We start from the raw sequence: 21,617 nt of genomic DNA, 5'->3' as shown, positions 1-21,617 counted from the left end.
GTGTTAAACAAATAGGGGACGAGCCTCTAAAATATTTGAATTTGGGTGGAGCTGATTCTTTATAATGATGATCAACACAGATTGTATAGCTACTGACAAGTGAATGTCAATCAGTCTTTATCTGGAACCTTTTGTCTAACTTACTGCCTTTTTAGCACTCGTGCTGCAGTCATTGAAATCTTGTCTTTGTTTTGGGGATCATATTGTTTCATTTTTGTAGATTCATATGCAGTATATGGTAGGTGTTGAGGTGTGAGTCTATAATGATTCCACAATTTCTGGATGATTTATAGATTTTTCATAGGTGTGTGTAACCCGCCCTGTTTCGCACCGCCCGCACCGGGGCTCGAACACAGTACCTTCGTAATGGGAGGCGAGGGCGCTGACCAGACGACTAAAAGCCCGGACTGTCGGCCGCACGTTCAGCGCAGCTCTTGAGGCAGTGGGAGTGAGGTTTACCAACGTACACTCACACAGCCTCGCAGGCTGGCATCCGTTACATGTGCTCTCTAACAAAGAACAGCATAGAGTATTTGTCGTTTGGGTCCACAAATAGTTGGTATTGGTTATATACAGTGTTAAAAAGCTGCCAGTCTGTACGTTGCTTGGTAAGATCCACATATTTATCATGAAAAAACATGACAAACACAAGTGGCTTTAGGAAGGAGACCTGAGGACCTCCTTTTGAAACTTATTTTGGTTAATGTGCCACTCTCGATTGAAGATGAGATACCATTTTAAATTACAACTGCACACGAGTGCTTCGTTTCTTGACTTCATAGCACTGAATTACTGAATTACAGTTGAACTTTTTTGATATTATCTAAATTCTTACAGTATTTTCATACATTTTTCAGGGTGTTCAGTAAATATGAATGGTGTGCTGTTTGTACCATACTTTTTTCATTTCATTTTATTCTATTTTTGGGGTGTTCAATAAAAATAATTGATGGGGTACTGGAGTGGTCTATTTATGATGTTTTACAGTGGGACCTCGGTTAGCATTTGCCCGTTCTCGGGTGTTTTTCGGTTAACATAAAAAATGTATGCCACAATTTTGCCTTGTTTGTGGTGCATTCTTCAGTTAACTTATGGTGCACTTCTTGTCGTGTGATTAATACACTGCATGAGTCCAGCTGTATTTTTAATGTTTTGGGTTTTTGTTTTTTTTTTATCACAAAATGGCCTTTCTTATTAGCATCCTATTTGCCAGCTAAACAAAATGGCAACTGGACTGGAAGTCAGCTTGTCTATGATGTTATCAGAGGTTGGCTCAAAGATGTTATCACAAAACATGTTTTTATAGTCTTACAATGATAGTTTTACATGCATAAAACAATTCTAAATGCATATAAATGACAATTGAAAGGGATAAATTAACATTTAAGGTTATGTTTACCTTCACTGAAGACGTGACTGTTCCGAAAGACACGATGTAGCAGCGAGATCAACCACCACTACTTTGTCACGTCTTCAATGAAGGTAAAAGTAACCCTAAATATGTATTTTTATGCATTTCAAATTGTTTTTTGCATGTAAAACTATAATTGTAAAACGTGTTCAAAATGTGTTTAGCGTTAACATTTTTGGCTTTCTGGAGCACATTAGGGCCGTGTGGTGGACAAGTGGTTAGCATGTTGGTTTGGTTTGGTTTGGTTTAAATTTATTTGAACTGCATGCAGGTTACATAAATCATTTCACAGTTCCACATGTCCAAAAGGAGTAGAAAGAAGCACAGCTTATTTAATCCTACCCCGGATCCGTTCCACATCTGCAATAAAATAGCCCTTCAACGCATTAAACGCAACGCAAACGCTGAACTTACTTTTTCATTACACAGCATGACCAACAATATTTTGTGGCTTCTGTGACAAACCTCTGTGAGTCCCAAATCCAATACAAATTCCAATAAAAGTACATCAAATAAAAGATCAAATTGGAAAAAATGGGCATGCAAAATACTTCTAGGGTAGGACTAATCATTTTACATGGTTATAGATCAATTTGTGTTGTGCTTTGGAATGTATGCAATTTTTTTAACAAACTCTCTTCAACGCAATAATAATTTATTGACGGTCTTAACAACCGGCAGTAGAGCAGCACTTCTCGAGCGAGCTCACCGCACAATGGCACGGCAGTCCAGGCACAGTGGGGGGAACTACCGCTGTAGCTACGGAGCCGAATATCCAAAGTCCAACATGAAACTAACTTCACCACATTACACCGCGGACATGTCTGCATGATGGTGTTGCATTTTCTTCTTCTTGCGCGTGGCGGGAGTTAAGTGGCAACCAGCTTTGAATCGCATTACCGCACCTACCATGATGGAGAGTGACCCAGAGTTGTGATCGGCCCGATCTTGTGGTGGGAGCCGATATTATCCAGGCTGATCCCAATTCTGAAGATCAGACATCCCTAGTATGAATTTACTTTTTATTTTATTTTTGGGCTATTCTGAAAATATGATTTGTGTACTGTCAACACCATATTTTTTTATGGTATTCATTTTTATTTTGTTTGTATGTTCAGTTTCTTATATATCCAATCCAATCTAATCCACTTTATTTATATAGCACATTTTATAAACACTCTTTCCCTCAATGCTGCAAAACTAGTAAAACAATAAATAATAAGTAAAAAAACAAAATTAATACAGTAAAAGTAATAAAACAAAAATATTTAAGACATTGAAACATTTAAAACAACAATAAAAACAATAAATAGAAATAGGTAAAAAATAAAACTAAAACTAGGATAAGTAAAACCAATCAAAACTAAAAGAAAAGAATAAAGGCACACAGGACCACACAACTCACGCTGAGTTAAAAGCCAGAGAATAAAAGTGGGTTTTAAGATGAGACTTAAAGCATTCGACTCCAGGGGCCGTTTTTACATGAGCTGGGAGAGTGTTCCACAGCTTGGTGCTAACTACTGAAAAGGCCCAGTCTTGTCTTGGGCACCGCTAGTTTTAGCTGGCCTTCTGACCTCAATGAGCGCGCTGGAGTGCAAATTTGGATGAGGTCTGAGATGTATTGAGGGGCTAGCCCATTCAACGCCTTAAAAACAGACAATAAAATCTTAAAATAAATTCTAAAACGAAAAAGGAACCAGTGCAGGGAGGCTAGGTTTGGGGTGATGTGCGCCCTCTTTTTGGTTCCTGTTCAAAGTTAAGAGTTAAGAGTTCTGGACTAGCTGTAAGTGTGATTTGTGGCTTATTCCAGAGTAAAGCGCATTCGAGTAGTCCAAACCTGACGAAATAATAGCGTGCATGACCTGTTCAAAATATCGTAAAGATGATGATTTGATTTGAGATAAAAGTCGAAGATAATAAAAACAGGATTTTACAACGGTGTTGATTTGTTTACTGAGCTTAAGATCACTGTCAATTATGATGCCAAGGCTGGTGGCTGTAGGACGTACATGGTTCTTGAGGGGGTCCAAAAGGGTCACGGTGTGACTGAGCAGGATCACCTCTGTCTTCCCCACATTGAGCTTTGAGTAATTTTGAGCCAACCAGACCTTGACGTCCCTTAAGCACTCGAGAAGGGGCGTCAGGGGGGCATGGTAATTTTTTGTAAGTGGTAAGTAAATTTGTGATAGGAGATGCTATGTTTTCTGCTGTTGATGATATTACAGACATGGGGGCCAATAGTTGCCCACATGTCCTTAAAAAAGCAAGGGGGGACCAGGCCAATGGAAGAGGAAGAAGGCTTAAGTCCCTCAACTACCTTAGTAATAAAAGCCAGTGATGCAGGTTCAAACTGATAAAAAGCTTTAGAGCGCTGTGTCGATGTGGCCAAATTAAAAGCGGGGGGAGGTGGATTGGCTCGAATAGATGCAACCTTGTCGTTCACAAAGTGCAAGAAATTTTCACAAGTCTCACGTGATTTCCAGTGTAGTGGATGGAGTGGGGCTTAAAACAGGATGAATTGTTTTAAAAAGAACATGTGGGTTATTAACATTGTGTGATATCAAATCAGAGAAATATTTGGTTTTCTCAGCATAATTGATCATTCTTCCAGCTGTCTTTTAAGATCTGATATGAAAATTGCAGGCCATCTTTTTTCCACCTGCGCGCTGCCTTTCTGCGTTCACGCCGCACTACGCGTGTGACATCGTTGAGGCACAACTCGCGTTTGGTTTTGGGGCGCACAGCTTTCAGAGGGGCTAAACTGCCCAGGACATCAGCACAGGAAGAAGTAAAACCGTTCATCAGATGCTCAGTGTCCAGAGCAGCGTCAGGGGTCGTTTGAGCCTGTGCTGCAGTGGTAAACAGCGGGGCGAAGGCAGCGGCCTTATATACTGTATATGTTACATATATTAGTTTGTTAGGTATAGTACATGGATTTTTTTTACCTTGACATCTCTCAAGTCTTCTTCAGAGCATGTTTGAATAAAAGAAACCAAACATATAATCAATAAAAAGACAAAATGAACCTATTTGAGCAATATTTATTTGGGTCGTGTTCTGTAATTCTGTAATTATTGTGGTATTTTAGAAGTAGTGTGTATATTGTTGGGCACACTCGGTAAAGATAAATGGTAGGGTACTTCAGTTATGGATGCAACCAAATAGCATACTATCAATAGTGAAAATGGTTTTCCATGTATGCGTGTACTTTTATAAGCGTAAATACGAGGATGAACGAGGGCACAAACTGACAGGGTGTATGATTTCAAGTGTGCCGTTGCATGCCAAGCACAATCATTTATAAGAAGACCTTCTCTCTCTCTCATTGCTGCACTGAGATCATTTTCACACCTGCCTCCATTTGTCATAGCTTTCATTTGAGGGTCCAAGCCAGTAGACTCAGTCAGCCTGTCTGGCTCATTCATTCTGTGTGAGAGGATGGGTAGCTTTGTTTGTTTGGGTTGTAAATCATCAGGCTGCAGTCAAATGCTCAAATGTTTTGCCAGATAATGTAATGTGCACGATGTGCATGATGTGCCATGTGCAGCAGTGTTTGAAGTTTAAAATGGAATATTCTTATTCAGTAGCAAAGGAAAAAATAGAATGTCTAGGTGTATAGTTTGCATGTACAGGTGGTCCTCGGTTTGCAGCGTTCCGAGTTTCGTCGACTGGTGGGTACGTACGTGCTCCCATAAATGACTAAAAACATAATTTTGGCCCATAATGCGAGACTTGCTCGAGCAGTAGTTCCAGTGGAAGAATGCACTATGTGCAGCCACACGACTCTCAACCCTGGACTGTTGCGATCATCACTAACGATTAAGATAGTGTTTTAATGTCTGCCCGGATGTGATAAGGATGATGAGGAGGAGGTCAATCAACAATGACTTTATTTCAAAAACTAAACAGGCTTCTGTTGGATGAACCACGCCAAACATCACAACATCACAATATAATTATTACGTGTGTCTGTGTGGTCTAAATAAACAGACAGACCAAGGAAAACACCGATTGGCTGGCGACCAGTCCAGGGTGTACCCCGCCTGTCAAACGTTCTGCTCCTATGAATAAGACTATAGGTAAACAGATTTTCAGACATGTTTGGTATCCTTTAGGTTGATTTAAATTCTCAGTTCATTTAGTCAGTAAACAGTCAGTGGCAACACCAGCTGTTACTCTTTCTTTCCAATATGTATTTTACATTTAATACAGAGTAGTAATTTAGTTGCAATTTAGTTGATCTGGGTTCGAATCTCCGTTGGGCATTTCTGTGTGGAATTTGCATGTTTTCTCCGGTTTCCTCCCACATTCCAAAATGTCTAAATTGTCCATAGGTATGAATGTGAGTGTGAATGGTTGTTTGTCTATATTTGCTGGCGACCAGTCCACGGCGTGCCCCGCCTCTCGCCCAAAGTCAGCTGGGATAGGCTCCAGCATACCCCCGCGACCCTAATGAGGAGAAGCGGCATAGAAAATGGATGGATGGATGTTGTTTTCGCATGTACTTGACAGCCTTAAAATTAATTTCATGTGACAAAGTGCCGTGGCAATCCACCTATTTCATTACATATGGAATACATGCACCACCTTTTTCTGTCAAGGGGGCTCGATTTCATTAGCATCTAACACCTCCCTCAGTGACTGACACTCTCCATGGGTGTTTGCATAAGACTATTTTTGTGCCTGCAGATATTTGCGTGAATGCTCATTGTATGTGACTGCAGGAGTCAGATTATTTGTCTTTGTGGTGAACTGCCAGAATCACAGTTAGTGCACACATGGATGCATACATTTACAGCCTTCAATATATTTCAATAACCCTTTTTTTTTTTCAATTTCCCTGGACGCCATGCTGAAGCTGCTAGAAAGACAAGACCGTGGATTAGATGTATAAAACTGTGCCGCTGACATGTAAGACCAATGTAAGATTTACATCACAGGCTTAAATTCATGGATTATTTCCTCTTTGGCTGTGTAGCCAGCCGAGAAATCAGCTGATGCAGCAGAGTGAGATGGAAAAGATCAATTGAAGGGCTGCAGAAGCTCTGCTAAAGGAGATAAACATCTCACTCATTTCCTTCTTTTTGCTCGCTCCCATTTAATACACAACAAAACACAGACAAAGCTGGCAGCTTGGTGTTGTTCACAGTGAACTTTGACCTCATAGCCGCCTACTCTGTCCTGAAAGCTATGAGCATGTTTATGTTTTTCGCCATCGGGCCTCCATTGCCAATACAGTAAAGGCATAGTTTTTGTAATGGATCTCAATAGACTGCAGTTATGATGTAGCTGGTGAGTGTGCATATTACTGCAGCAGTGCACTCAACTCAACTTCTCTTCCTTCTTCCCTCTTTGTATCTCCCTTCCATCATCAGCTCCTGTGGCAGTTTAAGCCTCTTATTTTGTCTTCCTCCACCACTCTGCTGGATGAATCAGTGGAGCTTTGAGCTTCTTCTCGTTGAGTCACCCCATCACAACACACATGATGACAGCGTGCACACAAATGTATTTCCTCATGCATCACGGCTCCTGTACTGCTGCCGTATGCATTTTTAATGTTTTGCTTCTCCTTTGATATGTTATTATAGACGACTAAAGTTGGTGATCGAAAGGATTTTCTCCATAAATCAGCACTTTGAGTTTGTTTGTACACACACAATTTCAAGTTGGTAATTCATCAAACAATGTTTTAAACAATGACAACTCAGCTAATAGGAGTATGATGGAAAGTAATCGAATTTCCTGGTTCGGGCTAAAAATAACATGCTTTGAATTGTAACTAACCTTTTCTTTAAATGGTAGCAATTCTCAACTTACGTTTTATAGTTCAGCTAGATCCAAATCCTAACACATTTATAAATGCCATCAAATAATTTCACATTGAAACAAAATATAAGAACAACTTCTTTTACAACTGCACTGTATAAGGTGAAAAACTGTTTCTAATATTCTGCCGCATTCATATAGCTAAATAAATCAAAACTCCTTTCAGTTGCACCTGACGTCCAGCGACAATCATAAACATAATCTTAATTTAATACCTCTCTGATAATTTCAATTAAAAATGGCCATTATTATCTTTGCAAAGCCACAATGTTTGATAACGGCAGTGAGTTTAGCTCTCCAAATCTCACAAGCATCGATAGTGCGTGAGATAGATGGACAGTTGAAAGCATATACATGCTAAGAAATGGCAAAAAAAAATGTCATTAAATACATTATGTTTGACTTATTTTTATTTAGTTATTGTAAGATTTTAAGACTTCAACAATAAAGGTATACAATTTCATTACTCAATTTCAGACGTGAATTTCTTCAATTTAATGTTGCGCATTTTCAATTATTTTTTTCTTATTGTTTACATTTTTTTATAAATCATTTTACTTGCTGGCTCACCCTATGGTGCATGCATGAAAGAGGTGTTTGTGTGTGTATGTGTGTGTTATGCTCTACTTTAATTAGTAGGATGCCTGTGGATGTTTTGAGGTTCTTTCTCTGTTTTCATCAGCAGGCTGGACTAATTACTTTTGCTGCTGTTTTAAACAATACTATTTGTGTTTGTCTGGTTGTAAGAAGATAATGGAACTGACTGGAAACATTGACATTTATGATTCTTAATTGCTTATTTGTCCAATACGATGTAAAATGAATTACTTTTCCATAGAGTTACAGAATTTATAAAAAGGTTTCTTAATTTCATGCGGTAGACAAGAAAAAACAGTCTTCGGATTTCTAGCCAGTTAGTAATGATGGATTTTGTTTGCTTTTCATTTTCTACCGATGGGCTGGTTTAATGTTGTAGCCATAATCAAAATATCTCGGGTTTATGATTAAATATCTGCTTAAATTTATGTAGATGCAATATTTTTGTGGACTAATTCTTTTCTCTTTTGTTCTTTTCTCCCAGGGCTCCAGTGGGTCAGATGGGTAGCTCCAAGCCTGGCATGCAGCAAGGAGGGATGGGAGGCATTGGAGGAATGGGCGGCATGGGAGGTGGCATGGGAGGCAACATGGAAGGCAGCATGGGAGGTGGCATGGGAGGAAGCATGGGAGGCGGGATGGGAGGTGGCATGGGAGGAGGAATGGGAGCAGGGATGGGAGGTGGAGGAGGAATGGCCACAGGAGGAGGAATAGGCTCTCGAAGCGGTGAGCCCTATCGTCTGGCCACCCATGACAAGCCGACCTCCCCCCGTCACATACAGTCAAGCCAGGGCTCCGGCACGGGACAGGGCTCTGGCCATGGAATGAGTCATGGTTCAGCAGGTTCCAACATGGGAACCCACGCTGGACAGAGTCCTGGGCAACACGCCTCCCGTCGAAACCTCCAAGTCGACTTCAACAGTTCGGGTTGTTCCAGAACGGGCCGCTCTCCCTCTGTGTCACCGGACCGCGGTACGACGCCCACCTCGCCCTACTCGGTGCCACAGATCGCGCCTATGCCGAGAAGCAAACTGTGTCCGGTGTGCACCACCACAGAGCTCTCCAACCCACCAGCTGTGCCCAACTACAACACCTGCACCCAGTGTAAGGCCACCGTGTGTAACCAGTGTGGATTCAACCCCAACCCACACCTCACTGAGGTATGTAGCGCTTCTGTTTGTTCTGTATCTTGGTCGCTTTAAGGGTTGCTTAGCAAAGGTTTTTCCTTTGGGTTCCACAAATGGACATCAACCTTGTGTAAACCAGTGACATTGACCAACAGTACAATTGGAAAAGCTGTACTATGCATGTCAGGCCAGCAGTTGGCAATACCACTTAGCATTCAGTACCATGCTTCAATAGTGCGACTGCTCTGGTACACTTGCTTTGCCCTAGCAATGTTAGGAAGAGGTGGACTGGGGCATGGTATGCTTGCTCAGAGAGCCATCCATTTTCTATACCGCTTTGCCATATATGAATGATTATTAATGATAACCACCACCTGGCATAATAAAAATGACCAGAAGGACTAGTCAAAACAAGCCAAAAAGTAAAAAAAAAAAAAAAGCTGCACTCATGGAAATTGTGTCATCTAAAAAGTTAGCATAATTTAATTCAATTGGGGGTGATTGGTAACTGTGCTGCAGTAAGGTATAATAGAATTGACTGTAAAAGAGTTGAAATTATATGGAATGTCTTACCAGTTTGGTGTATTACGCAATAGGTGCAGTTGGATAACCTGATGGATAACATTTTGGATCATTGTTGAAAATGATTAATTATCGACAATATATAAATATTAGGGCCACACGATGGCCTGGTGGTAGGCATGCTGGCCACACAGTCAGATCGGGAAGACCTGGGTTCGAATCTCTGTTGCGCATCTCTGTGTGGAGTTTGCCGTGCGTGTGTGGGTTTTCTCCGGGTACTCCAGTTTCTTCCCACATTCCAAAAACATGCATGTTAGATTGATTGGCGAATCTAAATTGTCCATAGGTATGAATGTGAGTGTGAATGGTTGTTTGTCTATATGTGCCCTGCGATTGGCTGGCGACCAGTCCAGGGTGTACCCCTTCTCTCGCCCGAAGTCAGCTGGGATTGGCCCCAGCATACCCGCGACCTTAGTGAGGATAAGCGGCATAGAAGATGGATGGATATAAATATTAGGGCTGTAACGATTTGTTTTAATAACGATTTGATTCGTATCACTATTCGTGGTTGCCGATTGCAAGACGATATTGGTTAATTTAGAACGATACGATCCGAAACAATTCAGTAACTTTAAATCCATTCAGTAACTTATTAGCCAAAAATTCAACCACTGTGACTGTGAAATAAATACCTGGATACTGGACAGTGCAGCAAATGAATGTGGTATGGTGTCTTCAATTAGGCGTCAAAACTTTTTCACCTGTACGGGCCAATGGCAGCAGGAGCTTTTTTTGTGTGCTGATAATCCTCCTGATCAGAGCAGCCAGAGCAGCAACTAGCAAGAATACACAAATGACAGAAGCTTTGCAGCGCACATATGTGTCTTGACCTGGACACGCCGCGCTGGGTGATGACGTCACTAAGTGTGACTGGACCGTAAACTAGCATCTAGAGGCGTACAAGACGTCCTTACTTTGCATATTGTCCCCATAAATATAATTAAAAGGAGTTTCAAATAACGACAGATGAGTTATGAATATGAATATGGGTTAGGGTTATGAATACTGAATGAAGTGAATCAAGTGAATCAACTGGCCAAAGGAAGACGATGCGAATCAACTGTATTTCACACGTCCACTACAACTCCCATGAACACCACATACCTGGAAGACGATGACGTCACAGACAAGCAGACTGAATCGCGTAACGTTTAACGTCTTTATCATTAAAAGTGCTAAAAAACACACATACATATAAAGCCCGCCGTGATAGATAGGATAGATGAATTAAATATGAAGCGAAACAACTGTATTTCGCAACTCCACTACAACTCCCATGACCACCCAATAACCGGAAGACGACGATGTCAGACAGGCAGACTGACTCGAGTAACGTTTAACATCTTTATCATTAAAAGTGCTTAAAAAAACCCCACATCCATATAAAGCCTACTGTGCATAAATACAATGCTTTATTTCCTAGTATCGATTCAATTGATTCATTACCTTTTCAAAGATGTTCGATATATGTCGTCCGGAATGGAAACTTGCTAAACAGCTCGATGTAGTCATAGCAGTATAAATCGATACATCAAAGTAGTGGATGAAGTGTTACCTCTAATAAATATAAATAGTATATAAATAAATATAAATAATTTAATTTTCCATGTTGTAGGTGGAACATGTTACGGGTCAATATTTTAACAGCGCATTTTCCATGACACACGTAGTAAAGTGATGTGCCTTCTGTCCAGGTAATCTAATAAATGCTACTTCCTGCCACGTCTTTGTAATCAGATAGTAATTAGCAGATAAAGCCACGAGAGTGACAGCAATTAGGAGGATCAGCGTGGTGAGAGATTATGGTTGTTTTAATCAGGTTGTCATGTATTTTATTAGTGCGACGTTGTTTGATTGTTTAGACCCGGAATTAGTAGTGCAACATGCGAGGCAGAAATGTGCATGTATTGTGGAATTTAAACGTCTATATATATTTTTTGCTATGGTTAACACATTTTGTTTTTAATTTTCTAGATGATGTCAGCCACCATTGTGGAACACTTTATGAGATGAAATGTGGTTTAGAAATGTGTAACAGGAAACACTTTTCCTCTCTAACAAGGATAAGTAGCACCCCGGAATGAACCACATGAACCCATTTTCATCAGTACGAGCTCCCATTGTCAGTTTATCGCTTTAAATGGATAGAAAGTGAGTGTTGTCATATGAATATGAATGAAACACCCACACATTAATTAGCATCTCATTTTTGAAGAAGGTTTCAGTCCTTGGAAAAAAAAATTACACCTGGGAAATGTTAAAAAATATATGTAGCAGCACATAGGTGAATGTAATGTATAAAGTCAAGTAAAATGCTTTTTATGTACAGTAGGACCAAATCAAAAATGAAGTTGTTTCAAGGCAGTTTTGGAGCAGGTCTACAATCAAACTTCTCATACGTCAAAGAAAACAAATTCAACCACAATAACGGAGGTAAGGAAAAGAACCCACTCTGGAGGAAATCTCAAACATAACAGAGGCAAACAATAATAATAATAATAATTCTCATTAAGTTATAATAAAGTTCACCAACAAAAAGGTGGCATTTGCTGAGGCAGAGAAGCAAGCTTAAAGGAACAAATGGCTACATCAATGAGCATCTGACAAAACACAACGCTAGCAAAGCCAAGAAAGCACGTGACTTAAAGGGATAGTTAGGATTTTTTTACATGAAATTGTATGACATCCCCATCAGCAGTGTAGTCCATTAACAGTGACTTAGCCCCTCACTTGGTCCCGTGAGTCCAGTTCTGGTTGGATTTCCGTGACGAGGAACGTAGTTGCTGGGGCCATTTAAGTAAAGAGTTCCGCTTCTCAAAACTATGTCCGTTCAAAAGAGTAATACATTTGCATCACGAAAATGCCTCCTCGAAAAAATCATACCTTACAAATCGCTCTGCGTTATATTTGTCTCCCGCCGTTTGTATGTATGTTGCCACTCCATTCTTGTGTATGTGATGAAGATGCTCAAATTTTCTTCCGCGACGGAGCGCCGCGGCCATCTTGCTTACGTGTGTGTTCGACAGCAGAAGAAGATGTGAGCGTCGTCATCACAGAAGAGGTGAGATTCCGCAGGGACACGGCGGGGGACAAATATAACGCCGAGCGATTTGTGAGGTCTGATTCTTTCGAGGAGGCATTTTTATGATGCAAATGTATTACTCTTTTGAACGCATATTGTTTTGAGAAGCCAAACTCTTTACTTAAATGGCCCCCAGCAATTAAGCGGAACTGTGTTCCTCGTCACGAAAATCCGACCAGAACTGGACTCGCGGGACCAAATGGTGGGGTGAGTCACTGTTGATGTGCTACACTGCTGATGGGGATGTCATACAACTTCATGTCACCCACTTGGAGCGTCAACTGCAAAATCTACATCAAGTTAAATGGTGGACTGGAAGAAGCTGAACTGACTTATTTATTTAAATGTATTATTAATAATTTATTTATTAATAATTCATAAATAATAATTAATAATTTTATTTTATTATCTTTTAATTTATTATTTTTTAAATTTATTATCTTCTATTCTAGTACTGATCATCCAGGACTGAAATCAGCCGATACCGATACCGATCACATGGATTAATTATACATTTTTGTATGTGTTCGTGTACTATCAAGTACTATTGGCCATATGATATGGAAAAGGAACAATAAAATCACCTTAATTTACACAAAAACATATTTGACTTGCTTTTACAATAGAACATATATCACTCATGAAACTTACAGAGGATGAGAGGTCTTCTTTAAGGAGAGTTTGGATGTGAGAGTACATCCAAACTCTAGCAGCTCTAGCAGTTGGAGCTCTAGCAGGACCTCCAGGTAAGTAAGAGAGCACTCGGCGAAACCGGTGTCCTCCACCGCTGAGAAAGGCTGGTCATCTCGTCCGATGAATTCAATTATTTTTCGGGTTATTAGCTAAGCCTTCTGACTGTCATGCACAGGCGAGTGTTAGCCACACAGCTGCGTTGGCTGCCGTTTCACTGATGATCACACCGTGAGCCTCGAAAACTCACCGTACTCAAGTGTCAAGTGTTCAGGTGCCGTATTAAATTAAAGCTTTTTAACATGCTACCCCCGCAAGATAGTTTTTTTGACATGTGTTGGTAGTTACGTTCCACACGGCAGACATGATGTTTTTGTTTTGGCAAACCTGTGCACTGTGAAGCAAAGTGGGAGGAGCACAAGGCCCAAGACGTTAGTTAGGGCAAGACAATAAACTGCACACATGGATCGCTGCAGCCTGCAATAGTATTAGCCACATGGGATCGTCTTCTGTGATTGCCGTTGAAAGACATCTATTGGCATATGCCGATGATGTAATTTTTCACCGAAATCGTCTGATACTGATCAGTGGACGATTGATCAGACCATCCTTACTTTTATTAAATTATAATTGTATTTTTATTTCTTCTTTTTCCTTAACACTGCACAAGTTATATAGCATCAGCTACTATTTGCTTCCTGATTTTTGATATTTATCTCAACACCTTCCTTTCTTTTCACACAAGAAGTGCTTCCATCCATCCATCCATTTTCTATACCGCTTGTCCTCACTAGAGTTGCGGGTATGCTGGAGCCTATCCCAGCTGCCTTTGGGCAAGAGGCGGGGTACACCCTGGACTGGTCGCCAGCCAATCGCAGGACACATATAGATAAACAACCATTCACACTCACATTCATACCTATGGACAATTTAGAATTCTGAACAAAATGTAATATGGATAGCTTACCGCGGGGGGTAGCACACTGTCAAGACGTCTGCTTCGTGTGTCATGATCAGACTGGCTCTCCTCCCCCTTGCTCCTTAGCCATGGGTTGCTGACCACTGCACTATACTGTATAGTACCATACCATATTTGACCACTGAATTAGACAAATCATAACTTTCGACATAAACACTATATTTTCTAAAAAAAAAAAATTGTGAATTGTTATTTAAAACTAAAACTAAATTATTAAATAGCACCACCTTCCAGAAAACACCTGCCTTTACATACAAACAGCAACTATGATTTAAATTTATAATAGTTAATTATAATAGGTCATTTCTCTGGGCCAAAGTATATGGGAGCAAGAAATTTCAGATCATAAACAGTATAAACAGACGTTGTCAATATTTGCGGTGTTATTTAATATGTAATTGTTGAAATTATGTTATTTATTTTTCAGTATTTTATCTACTTATTTAGTGCATTATAATACTATATGTTAATTAAAAACAGAAACATTTTAACATTAACACTGATATTTGTACATTTTAGTAAAAAGTTAAAAAGCTAAAATTCAGACAGTTATATTGAGTAATGACCTCCAGCAATTTCCAATGGTTTGACATTGGTTTGACGTTGTGAGTTTTTTCATAGCTCATGATTGGCTCCTGTCAAATAAAGAGTTGCCTGGTCGTCACAGACTTGTGCGGACCACAATATGCCATTTAATGATGTGGGCGTGTGCGGCTTATAGTCTGGTGCGGCTTATACATGTACAATTCTGTTTTTTTCTCTAAATTTAGTGGCTGTGGCTTATACACCGATGCACGGGTACACTACAGTATAAATTAAGGATTCCATGTGGTCATATAAGACATAAATAACATATGTTTGACAATCAACTGACTCAATGTACTGCGATTGGCTGGCGACCAGTCCAGGGTGTTCCCCCGCCTGTCGCCTGAAGTCAGCTGGGATAGGCTCCAGCATGCCCCCGCGACCCTAAAGAGGAGAAGCGGTATAGAAAATGGACGGATGGATGGATGGATGACTCAATGTCATACGTCAACAACAAAGGGAGCAGTAATTGTGCATGTTAATATGAGACCACAGAACACTTAGCACCGCACATAGAAGACACATTGGCCAGCTTGTGGTGGTGGTACAAACTAATGTATTGATTACAGTATTTACTTGTGTGTTTAGCAGCCATATAGTCATGCTGGTAAATATTGTACTCACTCCATCAGTAAAGTAATGCTAGCAAATATGGGAAAGCTTTTCACCAAAGTGCCTTAAGTGGATGGAAATGGAAACTTTGCTCATGCAAACAACACAAGAAGACCACTCACAGAGAGCACAGACCTCCACCAATGCTTAAATATTTGTTGCCAGATAAGTACAAGAGAGAAAATCTACTTCCGTTTCTGTTATGATGTTTCTTGATGATAATGTGGTTGTATTTCTGACATGACTATGTCTCTCTTTTTCTCTCTTGCTGCCGCTTGTCATCACAGTCTTTTGCCAGCACATTTTCCTCCCTCCCTGCAGCCTGTTTGTTGTTCAACACACTGCATACTAATTTTAGACTCAGTGTGCACACACGACTGCTGACAGACAGACATGTGTGTGAAAGAGGGAGCGTGTAATTGGTTTCTGCAAGAAATCTGGGCTTTCTCTGCCTGTCACCATTTTTATGTGCAAATAAAATAATCTGAAAATCACACAAGTCAATCTCAAAGGTGATTTCTAATATTATCATGTTGTTTTAGTGTAAAATCATTAACAGCAGATTACTGTAATTTCTGATGTAACAGACGCAATGGTGTTTAAACCACACCCACTAAATTTAGAGAGAAAAACATACTGTATAAGACGCACCGGACTATAAGCCACAGGTCCACGTCATAAAAAGACAAATTGTGGCAGCGCAAATCCGTGAGGACAACCTCCCTGTTGAGCTCATGAGCTCCCTCTGGTGGCCCAGGCAGCCATGGCAGCCATTGGCCAATGAACTGCTCTGCTAAGAAGAAATGCAATATGGGATATAATTGTATATTGTATATTTGGTATATTATTGTATATTTTGGGATATTATTGTATATTTCTTAGCTACCATTTTAGTGTAAAGTTGTTGTGTGATGATTTTAGCCTTCTATCTACGATGACACAGTGAGTCAAGATTCAAGATTCAAGATTCAAGAGAGTTTTATTGTCATGTGCATAGTACAACAGCAGTTATACCATGCAATGAAAATCTTATTCTGTTCATTCTCCCAAGAAAAGAAAGAAAACAAATGAAAGAATAAGAACATAAGAAACATAAACACACAAACATATATACCAATAAATTAAGCAACAACAACAGACGAGACATTAATACAAGTAAATAATACAAATAAATAAATAAATAAAGTGCTATGAGGGTGTGCGTGTGTTGCGTGCGGCGTGTGCGAGTGCTTCGTTGAGGAGCCTGATGGCCTGTGGGTAAAAGCTGTTTGCCAGCCTTGTGGTCCTGGACTTCAAACTCCTGTAGCGTCTGCCTGACGGTAGGAGTGTGAATAATGAGTGTTGTGGATGTGTGCTGTCCTTGATGAGGTTGTGTGTTCTGCGTAGGACTCTAGTTTTATAAATGTCTTGCAGTGAGGGGAGGGCTGCCCCAACAATGTTCTGTGAGGTCTTGATCACCCGCTGGAGTGCCTTCCTATCACGTGTTGTACAGTTACCGTACCAAACAGTGATGGAGGCGGTAAGGACACTTTCCATAGTGCATCTGTAGAAGCAACTCAGGATTGTGGTGGGCATGCCAAATTTCCTCAGTCTTCTCAGGAAGTACAGTCTCCTTTGGGACAGACTGTTATATTGAGTAATGACCTCCTGCGATTTCCGATGCGTTGACAAGCTCTTCGTGACTTCCCTTATAGCTTGTGATTGGCTCCTGCCAAAGAAAGAGCTACCATTTCCTCACTGACTCGAGAACGGCACAGCATTTAAATTAGTAGTAGTTCTGAAGTATAGGAGATGTCACGAGATGAGATCACGGCATTTCAAGCGGTAACGGAGCAAGTGTATTGTTGTTGTTCAGAATAGTGTGATGGCATTCTTTAAATAACAGTGACTAGTAGCATGAGAGACATATTGGCTCCATTCCAATCATATTTTAGTCATCATTTGCTGCTATTGCAGTCATTTCCTGAAACATATTTAAGTTTAACTTCATGTATTGGAAATTACCTCTGATGTTGCTTCATTGTCCTTCATCGTGGCTAAATCAAATGCACACATTTTTTTAACCATTAATTTGTAATTGTGGATATGTTAATGAATGCATTTTAAATACAACCTAAAGGGGGCACTACATTAACTCTCTATTACCCACGGTCCGCCACCCTCACCTTAAGTATAAGATGTCCTCATGGCTCTTTTATCATGATCTTCCTCCTCTTTTCCCTTCCTCTTATCTTCCTCTTACCTTTCTCGCTCCCTCTTTGCTTTTCAAACTCATCCTCTGAGCTGAGTGCCAGAGATGGGGGAGGAAGACTTATCTTTCCTCCTGCATGGTGAGGATCAGGTCTATTCTGGGAAAGTAGGATGGGATGGAAGACTGGGAGGGGGAAGAAGATGAGGTGGCTGAGGAATCACTCCGCACATGCATTAACCATGAGGAAGGAGGATGGAGCAGATACTGCGGGCTCCACACTAGCCGGACACACCTGGACGCACACATATCGAACAGAAACAAACATGTGTCCTCGTACTGACTTCAGCACACACATACACACACCTGCACAGAGTGGATGCAGCTGCAAGCCAAGCAGTTCAAGCGCGGGAATTCCTAATGAGGCGTTTTAAATGATGAATGCATTCTACGGGCACTCACATGGCTGCAGATGGAAGCACGGGGGTGGGAGGGGGCGCAGGATGCAGATACATCATGGCGAAACTGAAGAAAAAGAAAAATACAGATGTGACCTTTTTGAGGGTGCTTCATACCTACATTTTCCCACAAGAAAAAAACTACACTGATCACACTACGCTTAACACATTATTTACAATTATAAGTGTTATCGGTTTAAGGGATGTAATTGACAGTAAAAATATTACATGACTATACTAGACCAAAGTCCCATTTATATGTGTTCCTCTTGTTTTTTCTTTTTTTTTTTTTTTTTTTTACAAAATCCTCCTAAATGCATGCAGTAACAATTATGGTTTGTTTGTTTATTTGGTTACGTGTTGTGAAACATAAGTGAATACAAAAATGTATATATTATTTATTTCATTTAACATTTAGTGGTTAGCATGTTGTCTCAGAGTCAGAAGATCGATGGATTGAATCTACGTTTGGGCATCTCTCTTTGTGGAGATTGTATGTTCTCCCGTGCGTGTGTGGGTTTTCTCCAGGTACTCCTCCTCCCTCACACATTCCAAAAACATCCATGTCAAGCTAATTGTAGACTCTAATTGTCCATAAGTGTACATGTGAGTGTGAATGGTTGTTTGTCTATATGTGCCCTGTGATTAGCTGGCGACCAGTCCAGGATGTACCCCGCATCTTGCCCGAACCTCCAGTCCAGCTCTCTCAGGATAATGAGGATAATTTTCTTTTTTCACTGACAAATCAGTCAGTTGAGTTGTTTTAGAAAACACAAACGGGTTCATCTTAATAATTTGAATATGCTATAAATATGAATGATAACATAAAGTTGATCATTTAAGGAGTTCAGTCGTAAATGCTGACCTCATGCATTATAGAGCTTCACTAAACACAGAGTAACATATTTGAAGAATGCATTTCTTCATTTCCAAATGTTTATAATTCCATTTTACAGGTAATAAATTCATACCCAAATTCAGAATCCCCAAAAAAGTGAATATTGTGGAAGAAGTTCAATACAGTAATGTAAACTGCTGGTATCGGTAAATTAAACGCAAAGGCTTCCTGAGCCTTTAAATTGTAGAAATAAACTACATTCTGCATCATATTAACATTTATTTGATCACACCTGTAGGTTTCTGTCCCCTATCCCGCAGTGTAATGGAGTGATTTGAGGTTGACCACAGCACAGGAGTAGACATGAGAAGGGGAGCAGAAGCTAACAGAGGTTGCAGGAGGATATTCAAAGGTTGGCTGGCTGCTGCCTCAGTGTGATAAGACTGTTTGGACTGACCTTTGCAAACAGGTCTGCATGGATAGATGTCTTATCTAGTCTTTTCTTCTACCACATTGAACACAGCCTTTGGTGGCGGCACTGTTGTGAGCTAGCAAAACATTTTGTAAGTACCGTGCTCTTTCTTTTAGTTGGTTAATTTAAGCTTGTGGAGTAAAAGACTTACAGTAAGTGTCAAAAAACAAGGAAAAAAATCCTAGTCCAATAAGGACTGAAAAAAACTGCAGAAATAATTACTTAATACAGAAAGAACAGTAAGGAGCTGAAGGGATAACACAAGAAATAATGCCTGAAGACCAGGTGTAATTCATAGTCAGACAACAAGGAGCACAGATTTCATGTTAGTTGTGTCCTCATTCAGTGTCTGCATCCAGCCTATGCGGTCAGCAATGTGAATAGGGACCGTATAGTCTTCAAAACACTTCCTGGTTGTAAAGTAACATTTTTAAAATCATTATAAAGCTATGAGAGTAATCCGTTGATTATCCCCGTTAATTGGTTCCAGACCCAACCGTGATAGCGAATAGGAAGGAATACAAAATAGGAATAAGTAGGATTCCTAATTTATAAATGGAATAATTTCATCATTAGAGCATAGAAAACCTGTTTATGACCTTCTAAATACGTTTTGTAACATAATTAGCTTCCCCTAGACATGAAATTACACCCCAATAGTTATTTTTACATTTGTATTACCCAAAAGAGTAGATCTAATCAGATGAAATAAGACATATTAGACATAAATAAGATAGCATTGACACAAATGTTAGCATTGGGAGTTCCTTGGTGTTTTTTCTGGACAACGTACTTCCTGCGGCGGCTATTGTCTCATCAATGTAATGTAATGGCGGATGAATGACACCACATTAGGATGGCTGTAATTTTTTTTTTTTTTTTAGACATGGGGCACTATAGCCTCGTTTACCACACTTTGTCCCCGAAGTGGTACCAATAAGGTATCAATAAGTTCATATCTGAAATGTCCAGATGGCCAATGGGGTACCCGGAGAGTGACCAAGGGTGGCCACAGCCACCATGTAGCTCCACCACTGCGTACGAGCTCCCCGCACAATGGCACAGCATTCTGGGAACAGTGAGGGGAAACTACCAGTGTAGCTACGGAGCTGAATATCCGACGTCCAACGTGAAACTGACTTCACCACGTTACACCGTGGACATGTCTGCATGGTGGTGTTGGTAATGGTAATTGTAATGGTTTAATTCATCCTGAACATGGTTACACTGGAGCACATCACATAGCACAATTCACAGTTTTGCATGTCCAAAAAGGAGTAGGAAGAAGCAAAGCCTATTTAATCGTACTCCTTTTAGATAAGCTGGAATATATTTATTCACCTCTTGCTTGCTTTCCAAATGTACTTTGTGCCTTTTGTAAATACCTAGGAAAGTGTACCTAGTACCTAGGCAGTATAACAATATAGTGCAATGATAGTCACGGTTTATATTTACTGAAAGGAACTTAATGATAATAATTGATAACTGATGAAATTATTGACAGAATCCTAACATGACAATGAGTGAAGACAGACCATGTACTCACCAGAATGAAGAGTTAGTAGTCAGTGTAGTAGTGGTTAGATATAGTATTGTATGTACACTGTGGTTCTGGGACGCCAGGTGTTGCAGATGACCTCTCTGGAGGTGTCATGGGCCTACCACCAATTAAGGAGGGTATCCACCTGACAACCCTAAAGAAGGTTTAAACCCACCTCCTTCCTTCCTGCCCTTACTCAGGGGTGTGCCGTGGGAGGAAGGGCGGAGGCTGAGCGATGACCCGGTGGGCGGGGCAGTGTTTTGTTTTTTTGGCTCAGGTCGGGACATTACTGCCTAGCTCATCTCCCTCCACTTTCCAGGCCCTACATTACTCATGACTGGGCATGGGACACAGGCTCAGGCTTGATCACCCTGTAGTTTGCCGCCTTTGATGAGGGTGTCTAGTGTTGAAAGGCCGAAACACCCACTGATTCAAAGGTACACTACTGATGATGTGTCCCGAAATTTAAATCCTTCCCATGGCTGAGGTAAAGTTCCCATGCCACTGTCAACATCCACGCCTCATGTGATTTCTCTGTGTTCTTGTGAGGATCCTCATGCTGTTTTTTTGTGGCGCAGCTTTGGATGTGCGATGGGGTTAGTTGTGTTGAACTTCCTCGGTTTCCTGCAACGT

At 40.5% G+C, this 21,617-nt stretch overlaps 1 protein-coding gene across 4 annotated transcripts in view; it reads left to right on the top strand.

The window, feature by feature from the left end:
• Nucleotides 1–21,617, top strand: part of bsna (bassoon presynaptic cytomatrix protein a) — a 129,361-nt gene that overhangs the window by 16,393 nt on the left and 91,351 nt on the right. For all 4 annotated transcript variants that reach the window (XM_054796246.1, XM_054796264.1, XM_054796255.1 and 1 more), the window contains exon 2: nt 8,319–8,991. In XM_054796246.1, the coding sequence (XP_054652221.1) occupies nt 8,319–8,991 (673 nt within the window). The remainder of the gene's footprint in view (nt 1–8,318; nt 8,992–21,617) is intronic.

The sequence above is a fragment of the Dunckerocampus dactyliophorus genome, chromosome 1 (genome assembly GCF_027744805.1).
Source record: "Dunckerocampus dactyliophorus isolate RoL2022-P2 chromosome 1, RoL_Ddac_1.1, whole genome shotgun sequence".
NCBI classification, from domain to species: domain Eukaryota; kingdom Metazoa; phylum Chordata; class Actinopteri; order Syngnathiformes; family Syngnathidae; genus Dunckerocampus; species Dunckerocampus dactyliophorus.
Note: the sequence above shows the minus strand (reverse complement) of the source record. Positions and strands in the feature narration are given on the sequence as shown.